Source organism: Pundamilia nyererei, unplaced genomic scaffold (genome assembly GCF_000239375.1).
Source record: "Pundamilia nyererei isolate P.nyererei 1_Seehausen unplaced genomic scaffold, PunNye1.0 scaffold00049, whole genome shotgun sequence".
Taxonomy (NCBI): domain Eukaryota; kingdom Metazoa; phylum Chordata; class Actinopteri; order Cichliformes; family Cichlidae; genus Pundamilia; species Pundamilia nyererei.
Window position 1 is genome coordinate 29,001 of NW_005187450.1, and position 18,606 is coordinate 47,606.

The following is an 18,606-nucleotide window of genomic DNA, read 5'->3' on the forward strand; positions in this document are numbered from 1 at the left end:
TTAATGGAGCACTTTTTTTTTGTTATTTTTTAAAATTTGACACAACATTTTTGGGAAACTCTACCTTAAGCAGAAAACTCAAGCCTCTGTGGGCAAGAAGTTCCAACCAGAGCAGAATAAACCTGCATGTACGATTCTAAAATAATGAAACATATCACATTTTAAGATATGTACTTAATTAATCTGTTTCTCACCTCTCCTTCAAACTGTATTTGGCTTTCCTCGGGTTTGGATCCAGTAGCGGCCAAACCAGGCTGCTTTTATAATCAAGATCCCGAAGTAATGTGCCAACTGCAGTACAAAGGAGGGGCACATTTGGGAAAGTGTTGGGTGATGTGTTGATTTTAAACAGTCTGAGATTATGTTCATTAATATGCTTTTTGTTAAACACTATTTACCTATTTACAGTTTTCTTTTGGATAACAGATGAAACACAGTTATGAAATATTTCCTGGAGTGAACTTGAGGATACATAGAGACGAGTTTAGCTTCTTGTAAGGGTCAGACAATGGTGTCAAACAGTGGCTGTACTTCAGGGGCCGCCCTGAAATGAAGTTGTTTTTGTCTTTTGTTATATTTAGTTGGCAATTTGTCATATTTAACTTCATAAGTTATTTTCTTTTTTCTCTAGTTTGGGTTGTTTTTCTTAGCCTGAGTTTATCTGCAGGTTTCGACAAACTGACCTGCAGGCTGCACTAGTCCACTTCTGTAAAGGAAAAGGAGAAATAAATAGAAACTTAGAATGCTGAAGAGTTAAAAGACCTTTTATTTTTGCCGTCATTTCTGAGCAAGGTATTAATAGAGAAAAAAATGTCAATACTCAAAATCAAGTGCTGTCTAGATTGCGAATTGGAAATGCAAACTCTTGAATGCGATTGCCTTTTTTGCATTTTCATCTCAAATAAGGTTAGTCCAGTCACCAGTGATTGCCATTGTCCTGTTCACAGTATAAAAAAATGTAGTCCAATTCATAAACCAGAAATATTATCCCACAGATCAGGTTGCCATAGATACTGCATAGTGGAGAAAAGAAACTGTTGAAATGAGTTAATTGAGCACAAAAGGGGGTTAAGTGTCTCCCCTGTACTCAAAAACATTTGTCTTTAGAATCAGGTGAATTAAAGTTGACACATTCTTCCATTAGATCCCTGAAGACCCCATACCTCTTCTCAGAAGTTCATCCTGGTAGTAAAGGAAATAAAGCACATCATTTTATTTATTCAATTAGCTCTCCCTTCAGAATGAACAAAATGTGTCTCTAGTGAACACTAAACTGGTCTAATAGGTGTACTGTCATGGTTGGATAATTTGCATAAAGGCCTTTGGATATTTTTAATATTCTATACTTCAGAGTTTGAATTATCTCACTGGTTTAGACCCCTGTTTAGGCTAATTGTAACCAGCTAAACTTAAAGCAGAGTGCTTGAGTGTGTTCAAGACACGGTGACTTAACATTAATGTTGGATCTTTGAATTTTGATTTTATAGCTCCAGTTTGCTCTCAGGTTAGAGAGAGGCTTGCATGCTGAGTTAGCATGAAAACTTTGTTATTGCCTCACAACAACAATAGCTGGCTGATAATAAGTGGGTTTATTTTGAATAGTACAAAGCCAGGCTAGGTGTGTCTGCCTGATTTGACCTTAAAAGGTGCTCTAGGACTCGACTCAGCTGTTACTCTGTGAAAGGTTTCACAAACAAGGTCATGTTATGCAATGTGGAGGTTACATGCAAATATTTATGGTGATTTGCCAGTCAGGAAGCGGGAGACTGTAATTCGGTATATATGAATGTGCTGAATTGTTAGATGGATGTCATAAATACTGGATTTGCCATACTTAAAAAATATAATTGCAATATAATTGCAAGTGTTTCATGGGAAAGTGCACAAGCTTGCTCAGTGTGGATGTCATGTAAAGTCTTGCACTCAGTGGGTGGAGCTGCAAAATATTTGTTCTCATTGTGTTTTGGTGGGCAGTAGTTTCATTGATAGCAGTATGAAGGAAATGTAGGTGCGGAACAGGTTTTGGAGAACATTACACACACAGTAACCTCAATGAAATGCAGTATTAGACCAGACGCACATATGAAGTCTTGCAAAGAGAAGGTTTGCATGAAAGATCTGCGGTAACACAGTGTGAACACCACACTACAAAGTGCTGGACTCCAGTCCCCTGTCGCTCAAACCCTGAAACTCGGCACATTCACAAACATGCGCTCAAGCACTCTCTAAGGACAACTTGTTAACCGCACATAGGGGGAAATACTTGTCTTGCACTACACTGGCCCAATTCATTCCCATTTAATCCGCTCTGTGTGCTCTCTCTCTCTAGTTTGGGCCTGGCTTTTTATACATTTCTAAGTCAGACTGAGTTAGCAATGCTGGCTACAAAAGACTTAGGGTAAACAGGTGGTTAGGACTGCTCTCTGACAGCAAACAGTTTCGAATAACTGCCTTTATGTCAGTAGTAACCGATAGTTATAGACTGCTGTTGTGCCATTTGTTTAAATGCAGCAAAGGTTTAAAGTTGTTGTGATGCTCATATGGTTCAACTGGTTTTGGGTGGTCCTTTGAAGCTGTTGGTTTTTAGTAAACCAAGCGGGGAACAGCTGTGAACACCAAACACAGCTTCACCTACTGTTAACTTTAAAAAAAAAAGTCAAACATGGATTTTGTTCATTAGTTGTTCATAACATTATTAATCTCATATGCTTCTTTACCATATAAACTTGTGTGCTCTGTAGGTTTTATCCAGCAATGCAGTGTTAAATGACAGGTTTACAGATGAGGTCAGACAGAAGTCTACATGGGCTAAGATGTTCAGACACAACATCGCGTTTTGTAGTGAGAGTAGGGAACAGGTGGAAGAGAGTGTTGAGAGGTGGAGGTATGCAATGGAGAGAAGAGGAATGAAGGTCAGTAGAAGCAAAACAACTGTGTGACTGAGAGAGAAGGGTGTAACAAGAAAACTGCAAGGAGTGGGGGTAGTGAGGGTAGATACCTTTAAATACCTGGGTTCAACCATTCAAAACAATAGACAGTTCAGAAGGGAGCACAGGCAGGGTAGAGTGGCTGGAGACGAATATCAAGACTTTTTACAGAAGTGACTAGAATGGACAGGGTAAACATGAGTATGTCAGAGGGACAGCTCAGTTTGGAGACAAAGTTAGAGAAGCAAGGCTGAAATGATTTGGACATGTGTCGAGCAGAGGTAGCGGATATATCAGTCACAGGATGCTGAAAATGGAGCCTGATTAAAGAAGAGGATCACAAAGAGGATTGGTGGATACTTGACTCCCACAATAAAAAGTTTGGAAACTTGAAATACGAGTGTTAGGTCCCCTTTGACTCAGCTGCTACATCCATCCATCCATTTTCTTAAGCCAATGTAATTTAGGGTTACCCGCTACATGACAAAACTTGATGGAACATCTGTGTCAATACAATATAATTCATATTAGAATTCATCATATTGTAGTTATCATAGAAACATCAGTAACTTGGTTACTCACTAGCAAACGAATCATCTGAACAGCTTTAAAAAAAAAAGTAAGGTTATTGGAGAGTCAGCTGCATGTGCGGTGCCCTATCTGTCTGTAGTCACCACTCAACATCAGCTCTTTACTGCAGTGTGAGAAATGCTCATTAAGAATGTATGGGATGCATCAGGCAACAGTGGCAGTGTTGAGGAGCAATGACTTTGGCTTCTGTCCAGCCGGTGCAGCTGCCTTGTTAGCCTGAGCCAAAAACCATCTGTGGTCAGTATGGAATCACTTTAGAGTTGCATTGTTTAGACTTTAGGATAGCTCTGTTCAAATATTGTCTTTACATTGCACACTGGAATCCTGCTTTCACGTCCTCTTTTTCAGAGCTACGTGAAAGACAGTTCTGCCCTGTGTTAGACTGTCCGGTACCCCTGGCACAGGACAGGCAGTTACAGCTAATACTTTGGTAAACTTGGAGTTTGCCCGTGGTTTTACAGCTTTGCTCGTTTCTTGAAGTACGAACAGATATCTTATACACATATTATCTCTTTATGCAGAACTTACGATTAATATTTAAAGTCACAATCCTTTATTCTGCAGATACAGCAGAACCGAATGGCTTACTTATTTATTAAACCTTCATCGACAGCGTATATATCTCTGGTCACAAATACGAGGCAATCTCATGTAACTGACTGTCAAACACTGAGCAGGGACGCGTTAGTATTTTATTGGGATAATTTACCATCATGTATTCTGCTGCAATCACAATGGACAGGGGGCTTTATAGTGTAAAACTTGCAACAGTTGCTGAGATATAATAACAGTTATGTTAACGAATGAATATTGATTTATTGTAACACACAGTTATTATAACTTTCTGAAGATAGCGCTTTTCAAGGCACCCAAAGCACTTTACAATGCCACTATTCATTCACTCTCACACACTGGTTCAAGGCAGCTACAGTTGTAGCCCTGAGGCTGCCATATTGCACCTACTGGCCAACACCAGTAGGCGGGAGGGTAAAGTGTCTTGCCCAAGAACACAACAACCAGGACAGAGAGCCCGGGGATCGAACTGGCGACCTTCCAGTTACAGATCCGCTTCCCAACCCCCTGAGCCACGGTCGCCCCAAGATGAGGTAAATTGTGATTTAACCCTTCAGTAAGATCCTAAATGCATGTTTTTGCCAACTTATGAGGTAGTTGTTTGGCACCTCGCTGCACGTTTCCATTGGCTGTGATGATTCAAAGCTTTTAAAAATGAACACGTCATATGATACATTTGGTGAGGTCTAAAAGGTCTTCGTGTAAAGGATAGCTTTGCCGATTATGGTAAGGACTGCAAAAAATAAAGGAGCTTTTGAACAAACATGTAAAACTTTTCAAAAAATCCAATGTGCTTCATGGATTGCTTTGAATCCAGGCTGATCCAAGAGATCACCGCAACGCTTGTTTGAAAATTGGGCATATCGTTCAGAAGTTAGGCGCAAATCCAACTTCAGCCCATTAGTGGTGCTAGAGTGCCCAAGGCCCAGACATGAAACTTTGTAAAAACAATCAAGGGACAGGCCCCAGTCAGCTCCAGCTGCTGCCATATTCTTCCATGGCAGAAGAAAAACAGAAGAAACATTTTGGGGGTACCTAAGCGCTTTTATTGTTTGGTTGCTAAATAACATATGTGGCTGTCAAAGCTATGGGTGGATCTATGGGTGGAGATGGCAACTGTAAAGATATGAAGTTTATCAGTCAAGGAGTGTCTAGAGCGCAGTTTGGAGAGAAAGCTATCACAGTTTCGCCACACCAGTAAAACAACAGTTACAGGTAAAAGAGGATGTTAAGGATAAACCATCACTACGAAAGCTAAAATGCACATCCTTCTGTGTCTTGGATCTCAACACAGATGCTTAACTTTAAACGAGTTTCTAAACTTACAGCTGAGTTTGTTTACTGCTGTCTGCATTGTTGTTGAGATGCATTAATCTGTGCTGCTGACCCTGGCACAGCCTGCATTCAGCTGCTGACTCAGTTTGTCATTATTCCTTATTGTGAGAAAGTTTTCATTTGGTTTATTTAAACTTAACTCTATCTAGCTGTTACCTTTTCACCTAAAATCACTTCTGCCTTTTTTCGCCTCCATGGATGAATTTTTTTGTCTTGTATTTTCAAATAAGGGTGATTATATATATATATATGTTTGCTAATACAAGTCAGCGTATTTGAAAACATGTTCCAACAAGGGCCCGAAGTAATTCAAGGTCACATGTTGCCCGTTGGGAGTCAAACTGCAGTGAAGCTGGCTCACAAAAGAGCAAGTCATTTCTGAATCTGTTAACAACAGAGGCATGGGTTCATTTGAAATAAGCCAAAGTCTTACAGCTTAAGTCTTAACTTGTTTAGTTACACACACACGCAATGGGTGTAGCACAATACGTTAAAAATCATTTCATTATTAAACCACTCACTAATCCATTATTATCCTCTTTCACCTCTTCTGGTATCGGCCAGTGAGGACATCACTACTAGTATAAGTTCATTTTATTTTAATGCTGCATTTCTGTTTTACATTTCTACTTAATTACCAGGTTATCATGTGCATCACTTTGAATTCAAACAGGGAAGAAAAGTCAGTTCTGTTTAAGCTACAAGCCAAAAACGATAGTTTGACAAATGTTTTTTTTAACAAATAACTCTCTCACTGAGCTAACGTAGCCAATCCCTCCACATGTTTGTACTCTCTGCTCATATTACCTTTATATTAAATCATTTTTTGCTTTTTAAAGAACTTATTTTAACAGTGCACGCAACAACAAACAAATCCTCCCCAACAAAAAAGCCAAATTGCATTATCTTTCTTCATGTCAAGTAGGGGTGATGTGGTCCACAAGTGGCCCCCAGGCCAAGTTTGAGACCCCTGCTTTAGAATGTGTAGTTTAAAATTGTTGAAATGTTGCTTTGCAGCTGTAGGTTTACTTTGCTGCTGGTTTAAGACAACTACTTCTCTTTTAGCTGCCCAACCCAACGAACCATTTTTTATTACATAACAAAGACAAGAAATCATCTACCAGGTACACACAGGACACAGTGTTAGTTCTAACAGGGACTTAGAAGATGCTGCAGTCAATAATCAACACTTACACATTACACATTGGTAGAGACAATATCTCAGCAGTGTTAGCATTATATCCAGTCCAATAGCTGAATAGGGTGCAAAAGAGATGTTACCAGGTCTAGTAGTACTGAGGTCACCCCACTTCACAGCTCAATGAAATGAAAAAGTAATAGAGTATTACTCTTGAATATATCTGTCTGTGTGGGTTCTCTCTGTGTACTCCCGTTTCCTCCCACAGTCCAAAGACATGCAGTTAGTGGGGTTATGTTAAATGGTAATTCTAAATGTGAAATTGCCCATAAGTGTGAATGTGAGTGTGAATGGTTGTCTGTCTCTCTATGGTAGCCCTGTGACAGACTGGAGACCTGTCCTGGGTGTACCACGCCTCTCGCCCTATGGTACCTGGGATGGGCTCCATCCCTCCCATGATGCTGAATTGGATAAGCAGAAGGAAATGGATGGATGTTTTATGTCAGTATCATATATAACATCAGACTTTACTTTTATTGATTCAAAATGATTTAACGTTTTGGCTTGTGGGTTTCTGTAAAGTTAAATCAAAAAGCAGAAAGTCACAGTTTTATTTCGAACATTGTTGTTCTATTGTTTTATTTTTTCATGTCTGTTTGTCTTTACTTGAAAAAACTCTGAAAGGCTTCTTGGTCTTATGCTGAAAATAACTTCTGATATCATATCCTTTTTCTGCAGCTTTGAGGTGATTGATTTTTATCTTTCTTCTCTAAGTGAAACCAGGGCCATAATGAACCTGTTCAGAAAGGATGCCATGACCTCGAAGAAGGACAAAGAGAAAGAGATCCAGTATGAGGACCCTCCAGATGGAGGCTGGGGCTGGATGGTCGTGCTACATTGCTTCCTGGTATGCGTACCTCTGTTCTCTATAATCTCCCTTTTTTTTCCCTCTGAACCATTTATTTATATATAATTAACTGGAAAGTTTCTCTCAGAGAAAATATATCTGTCATTATCTGTATATTCTCATTTGTGTCTGTGCAGGTAAATGTCCTCGTTATGGGCACCCTAAAGAGCTTTGGGATCTTCTTTGTGGCGTTCCAAGATGAGTTTGGTGGCTCAGCAGAAAGTATCAGCTGGATCGGTTCCATCATGTCAAGTCTGCGTCTGTCTGGAGGTTCAAACTGAAAAAAAATCTTTTCCTTCTATTGCATCACATCTTTAAATCGTCATTTTCCACAGTTTTATTTTCTTGTGACTTACTGTCTCCTTCACAAAATGTATTTAATAGCCTTTTCTGGTCTGTATGTCTGCATTTAGCTTTTTGTCGTTGTGCTTCTTCTCCTCTCATTTCTGTAGCGCCCCTCGCCTCTGTGGCATGTGCCAAGGTGGGAGCCAGAGTGACCTCGATCACCGGTGCAGTGCTGGTTAGCGGAGGCTTCCTGTTGAGTATATTCGCCAACAGCGTGGTATTCCTCTACATCAGCATGGGCGTGATAGTTGGTGAGTTTAACTAATTGCTAAACAGTAAAGTACCTTAATGTTGCTGTTTCCACACGAACTCTAGTAACCAGACGACTTCTGTGTCGTGTTATTAATTCGGAAAACCAACCTGTGTGTCCCTGTGACTGACGCAATGTCGGATAATAACCTTGTTTGCTCCTCTCAGGAATGGGGTTTGCACTACTGTATCAGGCCTTCTCAGTGGTCACAGCACTGTACTTCAGAAAAAGGTTAGCAACGGCATATGCTATTGGACGCTCTGGTATGGGTTTGACCTTTGCTCTCGCTCCCTTCACTCAGCTGCTTCTGGACCGGTATGCTTGGCAAGGTAAGAAGGAGAAATTTTGTGCCTAAGTGTAGAAATACAGGCCATGGAGTGATCTAAAAGTGATATTTTAGATCCTAAACTCTCACTGTCATGTTTAGGAGCCATGTTGATTCTCAGTGGTCTCATGCTGAATCTGGTGGCCTCTGGCATGCTGCTGCGACCCATCAATGTAAAGCCACCTGTTTCAAACCCTACCTCCTCTGCCATCCAAAAGAGTCCTGCTGTTTCTCTCAAGAGCTCCTCAGAGAAGGAGTACTCCAAGAACTGTTTGAATGGGTCCACTCACGTTTCCAATGGCGTCTCCAAATCAGACTGTCTTCAATCCCCTCCTCCCTCTCATAGGGACACCGTGAACGTGGGGGGGCAATGTACTCAGGGACTCCAGGACCAGTCAGTGAACCCTGAACTGACCAGACTGGTCCTGAATGGAGTAAATGGCCATGAGCCCCATCATGACCTGGGTCAGTGTAAACCCACAACTCCAGATTGCTCAGCGGAGCTCAATGGCAGTATGAATGGGTCCACGATTGTTGGATTTTCCTCACATGCAAGCTCGCCAAGTGAGGTGACTGTCACAAAAACCAAAGTACTGGATTTCTCTTTGCTGAAGGACCCTTTCTTTTGCATATACACTTGGTCTTTGGTCTTCAGTCAGCTTGCCTACTTTATTCCCTATTTCCACCTGTCTGCCCGAGCCAGAACCCTGGACATTGATGCCATGGATGCTTCCTTTATCATCTCTGTCGCAGGTAAGGTTTATGTTGGCTAATAGATTCTCTGTGTTACTGCAATCATCGTTTAATGAGTAGTGTGATATTTTGGAAAATAGAACTCTCTTGTTTTTTTTTTTTTCGTCTGTGCTGTAAATAATTAGCTAGAGCAATACAGCTTATGGCCTTCATGTGGTCTGCAGTCATGGTGAGAAGTTTGGGCAGTGGGACAAATTTTGTTTTTATACACTTTTCTGCTTCCTTTGTTTTTGCTTCCTTACATGTTTCTGTGATGTAGTGAAGAACAATTACAAAGATTTGATAAGTTTCAAAAACATTTATTTGAAAATACATTTTTAAAAATATTTTAGCAATAGTATATGATATAAAATTAATATAAAATTAAATTATTATGAAAACACAATTTAAATAAATACAAGCCATCTAAAGTCATCTATAAAGTTTATCAAAAGCTACAAATATTATAGGGTTTCTGGGTTCCAAGCCTTTTTTAACATCACTGTTGAATTAAAGATATAAAAGCAGACAGTCACTTGCAGATTACAAGATCACATCTGTAATCTACAGCCAGTGGCCCCCTTTTTAAAGAAGAGTCATCAATATCAAGCTTGTTTCCAACTTAATGAGAAATATTTATGTGTAACTTTTTACCAAAAATGACTGTCTCTGATCCACTTAACTCTTGTACCAATGAGAGAAACATTTGCAAGCGTCAGTTAATTTGCAACACTGTTGCACTGTTGCATGACTTCTAACTCGTTTAAGCTGGATCAATGTGGAATCTTATTGTCTGGTTGTCTTCTGGAAACAACTGGCAGTATTTCAGGGCGTTCCAGAGTGTAGTTACAATATCTAGGCTACGCTGGCCATGTTTCAAAAGCATTTAAAACAAAACAAATAAAATTGCTGATAGTTTTGAGGTGGCTTTTCGGGAAAGGTTTCCCTTCTGTTGTTATCCACATGGATTTTAACGTACATGTGACCAGTGCCAGCTCAGCTGCTCTGTAGTACTCTGACTACAAAAAGAACTAAGAAAGCTTTGGTTTCCAAAAATGTTGCTATTTGCTTACAGATTGTGCATGTTCATATGCAGAATCTCTGTATGTAGATTAAAGTAGAAGTGAATTTTTGGCTTGATTCTGCAGCACTAGAGTGCTCAGACATCCTTAAGTTTATGACAGTAAGAGTCGAAGTAGTTTCACAGATGTGACAAATTTAGAATTAAACAGCTATGTCTTATGAAAAAATAACCTTTAGTAGTGACCTTGAAGTATAAAGATGAAGTTCCAGTTTAGTTTAGTTTTTTCAGACTGAGTCTGAGGAGGGATGCAAAAAAGTGTTCAGTCAACCTCTAGCCATTAATTATTTGTGAGCTGCTCAGACTCTGCAGTCTTATGTAATGGATGTTCTTACATAAAAGCTGAACTTTGGTCTACTGGCCAGGGTGGGTGGGTTCAGCAGTGTGCCACTGATGAGGCCACTCCATATGAACAGAGAACAGCATTAACATTATGCACACCATGCATGTAATTCTGTAGATTTATGAATAACTGAAAAGCTCCATGTGTGGTTGTTTTTAACCACTTTGTTTTATAATCTGTCCACTGATAATCAATAACTGTTACCCGATAGAGACTGTATTAATATTAATGAAAGGCATACTTTAGCTATAAATAATGACACATAGGTACATCTATTATTGATTGGTGTAGTAGTGATAAGGGGTTTGAGAGGAAAAGGGGGTATCAATAAATCAAACTTCTTTTATATCACAGCTCTTATGTGATAACACAACAAAAGTGCATTTGTTTGTTTGAATTAAAGCAAAACTTTTTGTGTACAATTTTTTTATTAGTGTCAAAATCATGCATTTTGTGCGTTCAGAAAAAAAGCCCATCTTTTTTGTTTTAAAACTGCCTGTAGCCAATCTGTGTCAGCATTAGTGGGTGGGAGAAAGGATCTCAGAATTAAATCACAGGACATCTAGAAAATGTGATGCTTGCAGCTTGCAGGCAATCACATTAAATGTAAATTTTCCATCCTTAATCAGTGAGCTGCTGTCACTGATAACCTAATTTGAAGTGTGACTATACTATAACAATAATGCAACAGCAGCATATAGCGCAATAACAGTCACTCAGCTTTAATGAAATATCAATGTTGTGTTTTTCCTGGATATTTTAAGTAAAAGTATAAATAATAATTGCTGAGCACATAGTTTAACAATAACTAAAGTGATGTAGCTTTGTGACTCATAAGGAGCTGCATAATATTATCACAGAACATTTTCTATCTAAAAGTTTTTTATCTTGGCTCAAACTTTTTCACCATCTGCTTAAAGCCCTGCTCTTCCACCAGGTAACCACATCTGTAATTTCCATCTACTGTTTGCTCTTCGTGTCATATGGAGTGCAGCTAGCAAGTGGTCCAGTGACACTCACTAGTGCTGAGTGATACTGCAAATTTTGGTATTGATCCAGTATCAAGTAAATACAGGGTCAGTATTGCCAATATCGACACCGATTCTGATGTCGATACATAACCTATAAAGGCAGCTTATGTATGGGCTAGCAGTTCATAACTTCCCTTCAACTCAGTCATGTCACCTAAAAGTTAAACCTGTTTCTCCATCACCTGTTCAGCTCTGATGATTCAGTAAGGACATCTCCTGGTTTCATCTTCATGTTTCCCTCTTCCCAGATAACCAAACTGACATCATGACCAGCAGCTTTTACAGCTGTGGCTCCAGCAAACATCAGCTGATACTAGAAAGTAATATTAAATCAATTCTAACAACAGCTGATCAAGCTTAAACGTGCTGCTGTTGTTTAGCGCAACATCCGCTGGTTTCCTCTTTCTGGCCCAAAGTGGGCGATAAACAAACACGAGAGAAAAGCCGATCAGCTGATCATTGATCAGTTTCACGATTGAATGAGAGTAGAAGAGACAGTTGCAGCGTAAAGACAGAGAAAAACTCCAGCTTTGTGTCTTTTTCCATCCTAGCTGAAGTCCGGGACAAACTGTGTTCCTTTTCACCTCAATACGAAACGTGTAATATTTTCTCTGAATGCGGGACAATTCAGTTTTTTAGGGGACGGTTGGCAACTCTACTAACTAACCTTGTGAATAAAATAAAGTTCGCTATCAGTAACATCATAGCACCCACCCAGCTGTAGAAACTCCGTCATGCTAGCTAGTACGCAGTACAAGTTATTGTAACTGACGGTAAAAACTCAGCACAACAAAAATAAACTCCACCTAAACTTGGTTTATATCTGACCCAGACAGACTGCAGGTCATAACTTCTTACCTGAAGTTCAGTTCACCTGACACTCGGACCAGCGGCCGCTTCGGATCTCTGCTCCTCCTGCCTCCCCTCTCCCTCATCCACCTGGCCTCTTGTGGCAGCTCCGCCATAGCCACCACCAAACAACTGAGTTATTTTTACACATCTGCCAGCTTCTGGCCAATCCATCACCTTTCATTGTTTATACTGTTATAAAAAAAAAAACGTCATCGGCCCATAAAAACGAAAAATCACCATCAGCCCACTGGACAAATGCCCGGTATGCCCGATGGCCAGTTACTATAGTAACGTGGCGTTACTATAGTATTGTTCTCCTCATATAACTTTTAAGTCTTGTCGCAATTTATATGGCGATCATTGTGGACGATATGATGTGGCACAGACCGAGGCAGTATTTATATGGAACAGCAGCATTTGAACTGGAGCCAGATTCATGCAATTACAGAATATATGAAGATTAACTGTCTGTTGTTTCTTAAAGCTGTAAAGCCAGAGTATAATAGTCTGTGGGTTTACTCAGAAGAGCTTCCAGAAAGCAGCAAGACAGGTTCTTTTTTGTCAGCCACGTTTTTTCTGTCACTTTCTCTGCTCATGTGCTGTAATGGTGGAGAAAGCGAGACAAAGTTAAAGAGATGGGGTGCTGCTCACACCACAAAGCCACCATCCCAATGTCCCGCTGTCCCTCTTTCTCTGACCCAGTGCTTGTCATTGAGGCCCATTAACTTGGCTCGGTTAGAGAGGCCACTATCGTCCGGGTCAGTCTTTTCGTCAACCCTCAGTCACCAGCACTGGAACAAACCGGAGTCGCTAAGCAACAGCTAATGGAGTAAAGTTGTTGGCGTGTTGACAAGTGGGGCTCCCAGTTTTTTGTTGTTGTTGTTGTTGTTTTGTTTGTTTGTTTTTTAATTTTGGAGCCCAGTCCTGAAGTAGCTGATACTTTGCAGAGGAGCTCTGAGGCAGAAGTGTGTGCAGAAGAAGAGACGAGACGAGAAGGCAGCAGTTTCATAGAAACTGGGAAAACCAACATGCCCCTCCCCCCCTCATGATCTGTTAATTCTCAGAGGCATTCACAAATGTCTGTACCTGGTAGTACTACTAACAGAACTGGTCAAAACCAGTGTACCACATGAACTTGGCGTAAGGTGCTACTTGGTGAAGCCTAATTTAAATAGCAATGTGCTGAGTTTGAACAAGGACAGCTGCAAAGCTGAATCGACCTGCTGAGGCTAAAACACACAAACAAACTCACAACTTGTCAGTATGCAAGCAGGAGACACTGCAGGATATGTCTTGGATCACAAGAGGAGGACACATAAACAGTGAACAGCTGCCTCATGTCAATTTTCTAACCTCCATGGAGAATGCTGTCATATAAAGAAAGCACAGATGTTCGATGATGAAGCATTTTATAGTCTATTCTTTTACTAATTTACTGTTGTTACTTAACATCTGCATGTTAATGTAGATTAATGTAAGATTTATTCAAATTTGCTATGAAGAGCGACACTGTAAAACATAAAGTGGGAATTTAGACTACGTGAGCTCATATTCAGCAGGATTTTTATATCATGCATTGAAGTTGAGAGTTGCCTACAGCCTGCGGAGTTGTGCTGCAGAGGCTGTGCAAAGGATGGATAATTCTGAATCCGTACCGCACCAGTTTGTTTCATTGATTAATTGCTCAGCACTGCCTGCTTGTAGCTATTCCTGCGACGCTCAATACACCACTGCAGTTTCCACATCACCTATCGCATTCCAGTTGACCTCAGCAGAGCGCAGTCCATATCTGCCCAGTCATCATACCCAAGTAGAGCAAACAATCAGTCAGATGAGAAGAAATGCTTAATAGGTAGTTTGCTTATTGTTGCTGGTGTAATGCAGATGTTAACAGGTCGGTGTGTTGCCACCCACTGTGCCGGTTACACAGTATTCTTGTGTCAAGAGAACAGGAGCAACAGGGAAGTTAGGTTGGATAATAGTGACCTATTTTATTTAGTTCAGTTTCCTTCTCCTCACAGGCTTTCTTTACCCTTTCCTTACACATCATTTATCTGCACAGACACCCTTCACATTGAGAAATGTACTCACAGTTCCTCCTGGCGTTGTTTTCGTTAAGCACATAATAACTGCATCAACCTGTAATCCTAATTCTCAACACCAGAGTTAGCCTCGAACCAAGTTCTAAAGTAGTAGTTGATGGATTTAAATTTGAAATGTGAGATCTCAATTTCATGTTAATCCATCTAGTTGTTGTCAAGGTATTTTACTAAAAACACAACAACCTTATTGTGGGAATAGAAGAAAGATCAGGAGATACAGGGCTGTTCAAAACGTCATTTATTTATCTGAAAAAGTGTTGATAATGACCGATCATTAAATGGCTCAAAGTGTCAGTGTAACAGACTCGAGGATCATCTAGTTCTGCCTGGGCCCCTTCCTTTCGAAAGCTGGGCTTGTAGATGATTTAACACTAAAATGTTTCATAGATGTCGAAACAAACACACTTGAGCAATGCAGTCCAACATGAAGCTGCTTCTTATAGCGTTAATACTGAAATTGCAATGAAATGTTGCATCATTTTTATGCAGCTGTTATGCATGTAAGTAACAGCTAGTGGAATATTTTTCATGTCTTTGTGCACTAGCCTGTATATAAAACTGGTGATCATTTGGTTTGTGGACTGTTACAATCCTGGTTTTTGGTCATCATCTTTTTGTTTTATTTTGTGGGATTTTTTGGCATCTTTGTTTTAAACTGAACATAATCATTTTAGAGAAGAATGTAGAGCTAGGAAGTTCCATCAGCTCACGGTCCTGCAAAACTAGCTAGATTAGTGCTTCACCTTGATATAAAATGAATTGAAAGCTTATTTAATTAGCAAGACAGGAAGTAATGCACTTACAAAAAAACCTTAAAGGTTTTATTAGAACATTGGAAAAAAAAACATTAGTTACCTGAGAAGTGGCCACACCCGTATGTATGCAAGATTTGCATACTAGTTAAATGTGTAAATTGGCTGGAATTTTAATAAGGGTGCCTTGAGACTGAGTTGCTTTTAAAACTATCTTCAACTGGATCTTTGTGAACCAGAGAAACTTCAATTCAATTTTATTTATATAGCGCCAAATCACAACAACAGTCGCCTCAAGGCGCGGTGAACTTCTGTGTTACCTTTATTTTACAACCACAACATTCTAAAATGTGAATCGTTTTATTCATCGTAACACTCTCTGCTGTAATGAATTCATCAGTATAAATGCACAGATCAAAAATGGCCCTACACACATTTATATCAAAATTTAAAGTCATATAAATATATATCTTTCTCATCCAGTTGTCTGTCCACCTTTGCCTGTTACAGGTATCACAGAGACCATCGCCCAGTTGGCCTCGGGCTGGGTGACAGACAGGAATCTTTTCCACAAGTACCATTTCCACAAAGCCTACCTGATCCTGTGTGGCTTGGTCAACCTGCTTTCCCCACTGGCAACTTCTTACATGCTGCTGATGGTCTACGCAGTCTTTTTCGCCATCTTCTGTGGTGGCTACATGGCTCTGCTGCTGCCTGTTTTGGTAAGTGGGATGCATGCATCTCTTTGGAAACAAACAACCTCAATTATCTGTTCCCCATGGTTTCAACACTTTATAAGTTTTTTTTGTAAATATATACAGTGTATATAATAAAATGAAATATATAAATACATAATTCAAAATACCATCCCTGGAATAGACGTGTCATTTAATATATGTTTAAGATGAAAAGGTTCAGTTGGTGCATGTGCAAATAATCAATTCTAGTGTCCTTTAGTCAGTGAACAACAGGTCAGTCTGCAAGGCTGTGCAGGTATACCATTTAAACACTAATGTCAGCATGCTGATATGACCACGGTGATAACAGCAATGCTAACAAGTGTATGTTTTTAAGTCTTAAGTATGAACAGAGCAAAATTCTCCAAAAACTGGGGCCATAAACTAAATGCTACATATTCAGTGGTATCTTTGGAATGAAACGCAGGGTGCTCTCTTAGTGTTGTTTGACTTTTTACCAAACTTGCCGCTATCACCCTCACTATACTGTTAGTCTGTAGTTCATTCACCTTGCAAAGTCAGCAATATCAGATTTGTCTGGCAGTTTAAGGGCCATGTAAAGGTGAACTGGCTTAGTAATTAGATTATATCCCACATGGAAAGAAAAACTTTGAAGCAGGTGGTATGAGATGTTTCCTAACTGCTATTATGGGTGGATCAACACATTAAGTCAGTGGGTATCCAGTGTCTTGTAGATATATCACCCCTCAAAACAAAAGCATGAAGACACACGTTTGACCTCACTTGCCAATGGTATGGTCTCAAAGGTCAGGATATATCTATGGGCTGAAGGGATGACGTCCGATTCGTCTTTTTTTTTAGAAAATCTGACTGGAAGAACCAACAGACAGTGACAAACAGATAAAACCAGCCTGCTGATGGAAATTACTTATTTTCCAGGCAAAGGTTTTCTAAGAAAGGAAGATCATAGCAGTAATCTGTAATTTATTGATTTATGAACTAAGAGTCTCTCCAACATAAAGTGCTTATGTGAAGAATGCTGTCACTATTAAACTGAGTGGTTTATCAGCGCAGCGGCGGGGACTATACAACAACTAAATGCAGCTAAAGCTTTTTTTTTTTTTAAGATCAATAATGTTTGAGGAGCAGAATCATGCTGGGTTATTACAGATATAAAGGCACAATGCAGGTTTATCTTTATACATCTACAGTAGAGTGCAAAAGTCTTCAAACAGCATTTATTTCTGTGTCTTGAGCAAGTTTTCCATTCTTTCTGAAGGTCTTTCAAAGTTTTTCGTGGACACTGGCTGTTTTTAACTCATTTTCAGTCCATTTTGATCTTTTTTTTAAATTTCTTTTAGTAACAAAAAAGAAAACAAAATTATCTACAGCAGATAAACAGTAACTGATAGTCATGTCCTTAAGAAATAAGAAAGAAAAACGGGAAAGACCTGACACACAGCCAGAGAGATGCATCTAGCTCTTCTGTTCACTGAGGCCTCATCAGGAATGATCTCTATGGCATGGTGACTATCAAGAAGCAATTCTTAAGGAAGTGAAAGAGGGAGGAAAGGCTGAAATATGACTAAATACGCAAGAACTGTACTGAAAATCAATGTCATGAGGTCTTATAGAGTGATCAATCCAAATTTGAAATTTCTGGTGCAGAACATCACCAGTTTGAGGTCAGGAGAGAGGTACAACAGTGAAACATGGTGGAGGCTCTGTCAGCAAAACTTTATCTTGATAGAAAACGATAAAGTCAGAGTTTGGACTCCCAGATCTCAACATTATTAAAGTAGTGTGGGATCATCTTGTCAAATAACAGAACCAAAGGCATCCAAAATCCAAAGAGGAGCTTTGAATATCCTTTAGGAAGCCTGGAGAACTATTCCTGAAGAATACTTAAGAAATTACAAGAAAGCTTATCCAAGCGTATTCAGGCTGTGCTGAAGAAAAAAATGTGTTCTTACCAAATATTGAATTTCAAGCTTGTTAGAACTGTACAAACTGGTTTTGCCTTATGTACTGTATTTGCATTTATGTTTTATGTTTTTTCATATAAAGAAAAGATGGGGGCTCAAGACTTTTGCACAACACTGAAGGTCATGTTTGCTGTACATGGAAATTAGGGACTGCAGAAATAAAAGTGAAGCAGTTTTTTAAACACATTTAACACATATTCCATTATTTTGAACTGGCTTTTCTATCGTTATCGGGCTAAATTTTTCCAGTTTCTCGCTTTATTTAAAATTGTTGTGCTCTCAAATGTTTGTTGGAAAACCTGTAGTAATGTTCATGGTTTGTAGTGCTGCAGAATGGGCTGTTTAAAATGCAAATAGATGGCAGTGACAAGTGCTTGGTATGTTGTTTTGCCCCGCAGGTAGATCTCGTGGGGTCGGAGAAGCTCAATAACTCCATGGGCTTCTCAATGTTCTTTGTCGGCCTGGGCTGCCTCACAGGGCCTCCTTTGGCAGGTGAGTGATTCACATCTTGGAAAACATTCAAGCATGTGCTGTCTCACTTTTCCAAAGGTACACAATGAGAAATCCATACTGTAACACATAACCATATGTACTACATCTGTATGTGATGTGATGATAGCAAAGATGTTACTTTTGTGT

General features: G+C 39.6%; 1 protein-coding gene across 1 annotated transcript in view; it reads left to right on the forward strand.

Annotated features, from left to right (window-relative positions):
- The window catches only part of slc16a4 (solute carrier family 16 member 4), a 28,328-nt gene that overhangs the window by 6,132 nt on the left and 3,590 nt on the right, over positions 1 to 18,606 (forward strand). Inside the window, exons 4-10 of the mRNA XM_005732830.1 lie at positions 7,339 to 7,471; positions 7,609 to 7,741; positions 7,924 to 8,067; positions 8,234 to 8,395; positions 8,494 to 9,144; positions 15,795 to 16,006; positions 18,366 to 18,459. Coding sequence (XP_005732887.1) covers positions 7,355 to 7,471; positions 7,609 to 7,741; positions 7,924 to 8,067; positions 8,234 to 8,395; positions 8,494 to 9,144; positions 15,795 to 16,006; positions 18,366 to 18,459 — 1,513 coding nt within the window. The 5' untranslated portion in view covers positions 7,339 to 7,354. The remainder of the gene's footprint in view (positions 1 to 7,338; positions 7,472 to 7,608; positions 7,742 to 7,923; positions 8,068 to 8,233; positions 8,396 to 8,493; positions 9,145 to 15,794; positions 16,007 to 18,365; positions 18,460 to 18,606) is intronic.